General features: G+C 61.1%; 1 protein-coding gene across 3 annotated transcripts; it reads left to right on the forward strand.

Annotated features, from left to right (window-relative positions):
• The first annotated feature begins 513 nt into the window (after positions 1–513).
• DLK1 (delta like non-canonical Notch ligand 1) lies at positions 514–8803 on the forward strand. Of its 3 annotated transcripts, none has more exons than XM_027066636.2 (6): positions 514–740; positions 2035–2098; positions 2595–2725; positions 5748–5889; positions 7495–7774; positions 7994–8803. In XM_027066636.2, the coding sequence occupies exons 1-6, from the start codon at positions 674–676 to the stop codon at positions 8240–8242; spliced, it is 933 nt and encodes a 310-aa protein (XP_026922437.1). In that variant the 5' UTR covers positions 514–673; the 3' UTR covers positions 8243–8803. The 3 variants fall into 3 exon arrangements, with proteins under 3 accessions (XP_026922437.1, XP_026922438.1, XP_026922436.1); XM_027066637.2 differs by having other exon boundaries at positions 8000–8802; XM_027066635.2 differs by having other exon boundaries at positions 7495–8800.
• Positions 8804–9887: the final 1084 nt, after the last annotated feature.

The raw sequence follows: 9887 nt of genomic DNA on the forward strand, positions 1-9887 counted from the left end.
GTACCAGGCTTTCCATCAGTGTTCTCCCGAGGGCGCGTGTGTCAGGAGCGTGTCCTGCGTCCCCGGAGCGCGCATTTGTGTCCTCCCGGCCGTGTGAGCCATGGCCTGCGTGCTCGGGACCTTGGCGATAAGTGTTTTGGTGTTTCTCTGCGTGTTTCTGTATTCCGAGCGCGTGCTGGCGTCTTCCTGGGGGCTGCGGCCCAGCCCCGGCTCCGTCCCCGCCGCTTGTCCTAAGCGGGCCCGCCTGTGCGCGCCCGCGGGCCGTCCCGTGTACAGGACGTGTGCCCCTCGCGCGCGGGGTACCTGTGCCCGTCTAGCCAAGAGCGCTCCGCGTGCGCGAGCGGCTTTCCGGGACGCCGCAGCGGTGGGGGGCGGCCCCGCGAGGGGCGGGGGTCACCGGGACTGGCCGGCGCCGGCCCCGTGCGCGCGGAGGCGGGGGCGGGGGGCGGGGGCCGCGGGGGGGCGGCGGTACGAAAAGGGCGGCGCGCGCGGCGGCGGCGGCAGCTCGGCGGCGGCAGCGGAGAGCGCAGCGCGCAGCCCGGTGCAGCCCTGGCTTTCCCCTCGCCGCGCGCCCGCGCCCCCTTCCGCGTCCGCAACCAGAAGCCCAGCGCGGCGCCCGGAGCCGGACCCGCGCCCGCGCCGCTCCCGGGACCGCGACCCCGGCCGCCCCGCGATGACCGCGACCGCAGCCCTCCTGCCCGTCCTCTTGCTCCTGCTGGCCTTCGGCCACAGTGTCCATGGTGAGCACCCCCCCCCCACCCGCCACGCTGCGGCGGCCCGGCTCGCGCCCCCTCCGGGGAAGCCTGCGACGCCACCCCTGCCCCCCGGCCGCCCGGTGCCCCGCGCGCCCCGTCCCGTGCGCCCCGACTCCGGCCCGTCCCGCCTAACCCTAAGCCCCGCGCTGTGCCGCCTCGCCCTCCCCGCCAGCCTCGCATGCCAAGCCTCGCCCCGGGGTCCCGGGGGCAGGGGGAGGTGTGGGACCCCCGCCCCCCCCTCCCCCGCCGCCGCCGCCGCAGCCCCTTCCCGCCCCGCAGAAGTGGCGCTCGCAGGGGTGTCGGTGCGCAGAGAGAGGAGGTATGGAGAAACGAGGTGATGATCGGGAGCCCTGTGTGGAAATGCTCTGGGGTGCAACTTTGGGGTGTCGCGTGCGCGTTCGGGACCAGGTCTGTGGGGACAGCGGGGGGTGGGGTGGCTTGGCCGTCGCAGCCCCAAATTCCCACCGAGGCGCCCGGCGCGAGCCCCTCCCGCGTGGCGTTTCTCTAGGTGAGGGGCTGCGACACTTCAGTCTGCGGCGGCCATCTGTCTCTGACAGGGAGAGAGTTGCCCCTTCCCGCAGTGCCCCCCGCCCCCACTGCACCAGTGCTCGTGGTGGGGGGGCTGTCTGGAAAGCTGGGGAGCCAGACGAAGGAAATGCACACAGTAGGCGCCTACGAAAGTGTCCGGATGTCTAAACAGTGTCAGAATTGCAGAAATCTGCTTTGCAAAATCCTTGCGTCTTTTAAATATGACGAGTCTGGGGGAGGGAGATTGGGGGGATTTGACTTGCGTGCCTGGTTTAACGCGGATTAAACCTTTCACACGATCAGGATGCCTTACCTGCCGGGCTGCCAGGTGAACCTGTCTGGCCTTTTCCAAAGCCGGATGCCTCAGAATCTGCTCCCCATTTTAGCTCACTTTGCAAAAGTGAGGGTTTGGCTGAGTGCCCGGGGGTCGAATCTCTCTACTCACTGTCTCCCCAGCCCCGCGTTTAGCGTTTGAGGTTTCATGATTTTGAGGCGGGGGAGGAATTTAGGTGTCTGACCTGCTCCTGAGAACTAGACAGTGTCCTGTGGTCACCCTGTCACCAGGAACGCGGCAGATTTTTTTTTTCTGAGTGGCCTGACGTGAAGCGCCTACTGTGTGCGAGGCTGGTGGGACCACAGAGGGTCTCTGGCTCCCTCCAGGGAGGCCTTGGGCTCTTTGGGCGAAGATGGGGCTTTGTCCTGGCCTCTGGGGCCTTGTGGGGTGAATGGTGTAACCTTTCTTGTGCCTCAGGAGCTGAGTGCTTCCCGGCCTGCCACCCCCAAAATGGGTTCTGCGAGGATGACAATGTTTGCAGGTAATGGGGTGGCTCCCCAGAGGCAGCCTGTAGGAGGTCAGGGCAGAATCCTGGGGAATCATGGTGTCAGGCAGAAAAGGGGGGGGGCTTGGCCGCTGGGCTGCAGCAAACAGCCTCCTCGCCCCCGCAGAAAACTGGTAGGGGGAGAAGAGGGCAGAGGGCGGGAGGATGGGGAGGGGGGGACAGCCACAGCTCCTGTCTGCTGCCTCAGAAGTGGGGTGTTGGGAGAACCCCTTGCAGGGTGAGCCCACTGCAGGCCACTGCGGCAAAATGCAGCGCTCTGCCAGGCTCTTGGGGACCCCTCCGTCTGGTCCTCTGTTTAAGTTCTCCGTTCAGGTGTCTGGTGTTGGCTTCCTGCGACCCGTTGGCCTGGCACTGTGCAAAGACCCCCAAGGGATCTTGGCTCCACAGAAAGCAGCCTGGGCGCCCCCTCCACCCCTGTCCCCCTTCATATGTCCCCATCTTTCTCCTCCAACCCCCCCCCCCACCACCGCAGGTGCCAGCCTGGCTGGCAGGGTACCCTGTGCGACCAATGCGTGACCTTTCCCGGCTGCGTTAACGGACTCTGCGTGGAACCCTGGCAGTGCGTTTGTGACGACGGCTGGAACGGGAAGCTCTGTGACATAGGTTGGCATGTGCCCCTGCCCGCCCCACCCCCATCCCTGCCCCCCCCCCCGCCCCCAGCCGCCTCCTCCCAACTGCCTCCCCTCCCCCTCCCGCCTTATTCCCACACACCCAGGGCTCTGTATGGTAATGGTGTGTTGATACACTACCCCCTGGTACCTGGAACCTCCTAGAAGGTAGGGACTCAGTTTTGTTCTCGGCACAGCACCAGTACCCAGAGAAAGCACTTTGGGGGAGGGGGGCTGTCAGGGATCTGCCTGTTGAGTAAAGAGTCACACAATCAGCACAGGCCACACGAAGCTCAGAGGGTGGAGACCTGGGCAACCTGTCTGGGTCACTAGAACTCAGAGAGGGTAAGGACTGGTGGGGGGGCGGCCGGTCACGGAGCTGCGGCTCCCGGAAATTCACACACGAGGCTGTAAGAGCAAACAAATGACTGGGGTGGGGGTGATGGGTGTGCTGAGCAGGGACTGAGTCAGAGCCAGTAGGACAGGGCTGACGTCTGGGGTCAGGTGTTGAGGGAGGCTGGGGGTCGGGAAAAGCTGAGAAGTGGTCAAAGTGCAGATTGGTGTTATCTGTTGATTTCATTAATTTATGCAATCTCTCCTCCATTACCCCGAGCAACTGAGAGCTGGTTGCCACTACGTTTTCAGGCTGCAAAATGTCCATCTGAGTCCAGTCTCGTTTGGCAGAAGGGGCCCTGAAGCCGGGGCAAGCTAAAGTCCTGAAAACAACTCCCGGCAGAGTGGGTGGCTGCCCCGGGGCCTCTGTCCCTCGGTCCTCAATGTTAGCAGAGACCAGGGGTAGCGAGAGGGAAGTCGAGGCTCCAGGAGGTAAAAGGCTCTGCTTAGGGATGCGTGAGAGGTTATCGGGAGAAAAGCCAGCGAAAATCCCTTCCCCCGGCCCCAGGAATGGGCTACTTCTCGTCTGTGGCTGCTTCTAATCCCCTCCCTTAAGGAAGATTCGAGAGCGAGTTTGACCGCCCCTGCGTCATAGCTGCCGAGGCGCTCTGCTTTCCTAATTGAGCCCCCACCACAGTCTCAGGTCCTTAAAGCACCACCCCCCTGCCCCCCCCCACCGCCAGACGGTGCGGGATTTTCTCCGCAGCTGACTCACGCTCCGCAGCTCTGCTCCCCCTCCACGGCACCCTCTGGGCTGCCTCGTGACCCAGAGGGTCTCCGCCCCCCCCCCCCCCCGAAAAAGCTACCACTTGGGATCAGGGCTTTTCGCCCAGAGCCCACCCTCTTTGGTGTCTGGTTCAGGATTGCCTCCCATGGAGTTTTCCAGACAAAATGTCCCCTCCCCACTGGGTTGACAAAGCCTCTCAGCTTGGGATGCTGGGTCCAGAGGAAATAGCCCTCTGGATAATTGTCCCCCACGTTCCCCTTTTCCCCAACCCGTCTCTGTCTCTGAGGCTGTCAAGGCCGCAGCTGCTGCCCCAGACAGAACCCCCCTCCCCCCCCCGCCCCCTGTCCCTGGCATCTCTCTCCTCGCCTCGGCTTCGGCTTCATCTACCCTCCTTTTGGGCTGGAGGCCTGGGAATTGGGAAGAGGTGGGCTCATCCTCTGTGCGTGAGGCTAGATGCTGTGGGGGGACCAGGGGGGTGGTCGGCAAGTCTTTAGCTTAAATTTAAGATGCCCAGTGACAGGGTTGCTGGGAGCCCAGGACTGGGAGCCCGTTGCTGAGGCCTCACCCGCTAGAACCTTCCCGTAATGATAAAATCTCTTTATGTTTCCTTACACCAAGCGGGGCTCGCAGGGGATGCCTCACGGCTCTGGATAGGCCGTCGGCATGGCATACAGGCTTTCCCTTATGGATGGATTGCCATCTTCCCTCCACGAGGGGTGCGGGTCTCTTTAAAAGACAGAACGAATCCGCGTGTGTGTGGCCTCAGCGTCGGGGACCCCCACCCATTCGGCCTTAAGCTGCCGGGTCTCTGGCTGGCCCCGGCTTTGTATTTGGCAGCTGTAGGAACCCAAAGCTTGAAGGGCCCCTGGGGACTGGCCAGGGCGAGCCCCTCCTTTTGTACACGGGGAAAGTGAGGCACAGAGCGGGGAGGAGCGGAACCCTGAGCCCGGCTGGAGCCAGGCATAGAAAAGGTCCCTCGCGGCCCTGCCTGGGGGCTGGGGTCTCCATCAGCGGAGAGCCCCTGGCCCAGGCCCCTTTGTTCAGCTGTCCCTGGCTTGCTGAGCCCCGCATAATGAAGTGTGCATGACAGGAGGTGGAAAAAGGTGGTGGAAATGTAACAGTGTTCATGGAAAGCCACACGGACAGGAGAGCCCTCAGTACTCCTGATTTTGCTGCCTTCAAAAGATACAGCCTTTTTATCGCGGGCCCCTTCGTTCAGATCCTGAGCGCGGAAAGAGCGACCACCGGGAGGCAGAGGCAGTGGTGGGGCTGAATCCGGTTTCTCAATTCCCGACAGGAGTCCTCACATGTCTCGATTTCCCCCCCCCCCCCCCCGCCCCTCTGTGATGAAGGACAGCCGGTGTTTCTAACAGCTGGGCCGCACGATTGCCCTGACTGGCAGGGACACCCCCCCCCAACCGAACCAGGAGAGGCTGAAAACTCATCTGGGGGAGGAGCCTGGGCCTGGCACACAACGTTTTGGGGGAGGGAAGGGGTCTGCGGTAAAGGTCACGCTCCTGGACCGAGCGGGTGAGCTGGTGCCAGAACAGGGGGCCGGCTTTCCCGGGTTGAGGATCAGTGAGCGGCCGTGACTTTCCGTGTCTGTGACCTGACAGGAGGGAGGGAGCCCCTTCAGCCCCCCCTGAGCTGCTTGCCTACGGCAGAGTTTTGGGGGGCCGCTACGTGGTCTTGCTCGGGACTCCATTCAGTGACCGCTGGCAGTGAGTGGCCACGAACAGAGACATCTGGGCGGCTCACTTGGGGTCCCCGCTTGACCGGCTGGAGGGCTCTGTCCCTGCCCCTACCCACAAAGCCCTCCTTCCAGCCTGTCCCCTCCCCCTCCTCCCTGGGGGAGGGGGTGGGTCACAAAGTCCGCTTTTCTCTCCCTGTCTCCCAGATGTCCGGGCTTGCTCCTCGACCCCCTGCGCTAACAACGGAACCTGCGTCAACCTCGAGAGCGGCCACTACGAGTGCTCCTGTGCCCCTGGGTTCTCGGGAAAGGACTGTCAGAAGAAGGATGGGCCCTGTGTGATCAATGGGTAAATATCCTTCCTCCCTCTGTGCGATCCGATGAATGCTGCTTTGATTCCTGCGTCACACCCCCAAAGACCCTTTCAGCCTAGCCCCGTTGGACCTGTCACCTGACAAAAGGCCAAGTAAGTGCCTGCCCCGCAGCCCCACGGCTGGGAGAGGGGGTGCCCCAGATCAGGGTGCTTGCGGGGCTGTGTGTGATCTCCGTAATTCCTGACGTGACCCCCCCAAGGTGATTTCCTCTTCCCTCTGATGCCCCCAAGTCCCCATGTGTGTGCGTGAAGGCAGACCCGGCTGAGGAGTCGGAGAGGGGGGCTTTGGCCAGCGGGGTGGGCGGGGAGGACTAGCCATGAGGGTGGGGGGCGGGTCCAGCTCTTAGTGACCCACAGCAGAGCAGAGGCTCTGGGACTTTCAGGGCTGTGGGCACGACAGTCAGAAGGGACACTTCTGCAAAGCAGCAAAGCACTTCTGGCCCTTATCTGTTTAGCTCCACTGAGCCCACCCGGCCCTCAGCTGGGGCTTAGGCGGGGCTTAGGCCGCTGCAAGAATGCAAACAGAGCGGGTCCTGGGCCCGAGCTGGGGTTGGGGGGGATCGAGCTGGGGGGCAGAGGATATAGAAGCTAGAGTACAGAACCAGCTTATCTTGACTGGGCGTTCCAGGGAGGGCGTGGGGAATCCTGGAGCCTGCGAGGCCACAAACAGGCATTTTTGTAGCATCCAAAGATCAGTGTTCAGAGAGGGTCGGAGGAGAGGGGGTCACAACCGACGTCCACGTCTGCTTTTGAGCGGGAAGGGAGAATACAGAGCAAGACCTTTAAAACGTTTTGCTTTTTCTCTCCCACCAACTCGAACCAGACTGTCAAAACAGAACCCGAGGTCCTTGAAGTCCCTCCAGAGCCCAGCTCCTAGGCAGCCTTCACCCCCTGAAGCAGCGATGCCGATTTCTTGTGCTTAGAGCCCCTTTCTTCCCTGGGTTCTGGCATTTATCAGATGACAAAGGGTCTGCTCGTTTCAAAGCACTTACGTTAAATGCTCCTGTGCTCTGCTTTGAGCAAACAGTTTCGGTCTGGAAGCCGCACTTGGGTGAATGGACCACTGTTAAACAGCCGGGCACAGGCACCCGGCCGGGCCGGCAGAGACAGCCCGGGGGTTTCTTTCACTCTGAGTGTCCCTGAGGGTTTCCAGTACAATAGTACGCAGGCTCTCTCCTTGGAAAATAACGATACGAGTAACAATAAGGCGGGGGCCGTGTGGTGAGGGGACCTGGGGGGGGGGGCAGGCTCTGCTCTGCCCAGCGGCCCCCGGGGTGGGGGGTGGAGCTAAGGGAGGGGGCTCCCTCCAGCCCTGGGTCATCACTAACTTTGCCTCTCTCAGCCTCAGTGTCCCCACCCGTCCACCAGTGACTAACCACCAGGCCTCTGGTCGGAGAGATGACTTAAGAGGTGGGAGAGGAGACGGGCATCGGCTCGGCAGGCCAGGCGTGCGTGCATCCGCCCCGGACGGCCCGTGAGCCCCTCGCGGACAGGGGCCGCGGCACCCGGCGCCTCCCTGGGCACCTCCGTCCTAGGCCAGCCCCCGAGGGCCCTTTACCGTGTCCCCCTGTTGTGTCGCAGGTCCCCCTGCCAGCACGGAGGCACCTGCGTGGATGATGAGGGCCGGGCCTCCCATGCCTCCTGCCTGTGCCCCCCTGGCTTCTCAGGCAATTTCTGCGAGATCGTGGCCAACAGCTGCACCCCCAACCCGTGCGAGAACCAAGGCATCTGCACCGACATCGGGGGCGACTTCCGCTGCCGCTGCCCCGCCGGCTTCATGGACAAGACGTGCAGCCGCCCCGTGGGCAACTGCGGCACCGACCCGTGCCTCAACGGGGGCACCTGCCTGCAGCACACCCAGGTGAGGTACGAGTGTCTGTGCAAGCCCGAGTTCACGGGCCCCACCTGTGGCAGGAAGCGCGCGCTAGGCCCCCAGCAGGTCACCCGTCTGCCCGGCGGGCACGGGCTGACCTACCGCCTGACCCCCGGGGTGCACGAGCTGCCAGTGCCGCAGCCGGAGCACCGCATCCTCAAGGTGTCCATGAAGGAACTCAACAAGAGTGCTCCCCTCCTCTCCGAGGGCCAGGCCATCTGCTTCACCGTCCTGGGCGTGCTGACCAGTCTGGTGGTGCTGGGCACCGTGGGAATCGTCTTCCTCAACAAGTGCGAGGCCTGGGTGTCCAACCTGCGCTACAACCGCGTACTTCGCAAGAAGAGGAACGTGCTCCTGCAGTACAACAGCGGGGAGGATCTGGCCGTCAACATCATCTTCCCCGAGAAGATCGACATGACCACCTTCAGCAAGGAGGCGGGCGAAGACGACATCTAAGCATCCCCACCGGCCCCTCTGTATTCGCGGGGTCCCGCAGCGCTCACTATATGCGGTCTGTTCTCATCTTTGTGGTGGAGTTTGCTATATTCTGTGTCGAATCTGGTGAACGCTATGCTTCCGTATATTACCTTTGTGTTGCCGTGTGACAAAAAGAACCCTCTTTCTCTCTCTTAATGCATGATCGAAAAATAATAACACGAGTTTCATCTTTAAATGAGTAAAACGAAATTAAGTATGTTATTCTAAACTCTAAACTTAACGTAAAATCAAAAAGACCAAAAAAAAACAAGGCAACAGAGCCGGGGCTGGGTGCCGACGCCCCTCTCTCTCCGGGAGGGGACTCGGCCACGGTCCTCGTGAAACCATTACGAGTGCCGCGCATGACCACTCACTGTGATAAAGGCAAAAATCTCTTTCGTTCGTTAATGTTCACACGCCACATCCAACGTGCACTCACATCAAGTCCAACAACCGCAACGCTTAGATCTTTCTGATTGATTTGAGATTTTGCGGAGTGCAGCGGCCGTGTGTCAGACAGAGAGAGAGCCCTGAGGTCGGCTGCTGGGGGGAGGGAGGGGGCCGGGACCCCGTCCCAGCCCTGCCACTAACTCGCTGTGAGATCCTTGGCGAGCTCCCCCCCCCCCCCCCCACCGCAACCCGTCCCCACCCCGGGCCCGACTTCGGCCCCTCTCGAGGGAGGGGCTTGAAGGCAGAGACCATCCAAATTCTCTCTGGCTCTAAAACTCTGAATTAGGAACGAAGGGGTACGAACCAAAACAGTTCCTGACCCGAGAAATTAGGATCTGATGAGGACTTAAGTCTCATCCCAGGATCCACAGGTTTTGGCCTATCCTGGATGCAAACTTGATGTACTGAGATTGATCGCAACTGCCTTTCTCGAAATGGAGGTGGGGGGGTGCCTCCTGGCCCGCTTTCCGTCTGGAAACGAGTGGCCCCCTTTGAGTCACAAAGTGCGGTCTGGAGTTGCCACTTGGGCAGCCCCCACCCTCCCAGATTCCCAGCACTTTACCTTGTCTCCCACCCCGTAGATTAGATAGTCCCTCAAAATTTAAATGTACCTCTAACCGCAAGTGCCCCTGGCAAAATCTGAGCAGCAACACCGCCCTCACCGAGGTTTTCACAGAGTTTAGTGGAAATTGTTGCCTGTGGGGCGTTTTCTAGTTCTGTGGCCAAAGGTACCAGACCTGGTCTACACAGCTATGGGTTTAATTTGTGTTGCTGAGTTAACAACCCTCAGATCCTGAAAGACCTAGCCAGCTTCTGAATTATAAATTTGACTTCTTTTTTATTGAAAAGAGCATCTATTTTTTTTGCAAAAATAGAAAGAAATGGGACAGAGCTCTGTTTAGCTTTCCGGCTCTTAGGGTCGGGCAGCTAAACAGCCCTTGGGTACCAGTGAGAAATATTTTGCTTCTTAAATTATTTGGATAGGAAGCTATACTCTTAGCTTGATTATTACTTGCCGAGTTTACCTAGCTGCAAGTACGTATTGCTATGTCATCCTCACCATCTTCCTGATCATTCAGTTCACCCCACACGCATAGACGCGCGCCGTCATCACATAGCCATCGACATCACCGTCAGCCACCGATCACTGTCACGTCCCTGGCCACGCCCCCCA

Source organism: Acinonyx jubatus, chromosome B3 (genome assembly GCF_027475565.1).
Source record: "Acinonyx jubatus isolate Ajub_Pintada_27869175 chromosome B3, VMU_Ajub_asm_v1.0, whole genome shotgun sequence".
NCBI classification, from domain to species: Eukaryota; Metazoa; Chordata; class Mammalia; order Carnivora; family Felidae; genus Acinonyx; species Acinonyx jubatus.

Coding starts and splice junctions, on each gene's coding strand:
- DLK1 (XM_027066635.2), top strand. CDS start 674: ATGACCGCGACCGCAGCCCTCCTGCCCGTCCTCTTGCTCCTGCTGGCC. Junction 2,726..5,747: donor CGGGAAGCTCTGTGACATAG/GTTGGCATGTGC, acceptor CCTGTCTCCCAG/ATGTCCGGGCTTGCTCCTCG. Junction 5,890..7,494: donor GGGCCCTGTGTGATCAATGG/GTAAATATCCTT, acceptor GTTGTGTCGCAG/GTCCCCCTGCCAGCACGGAG.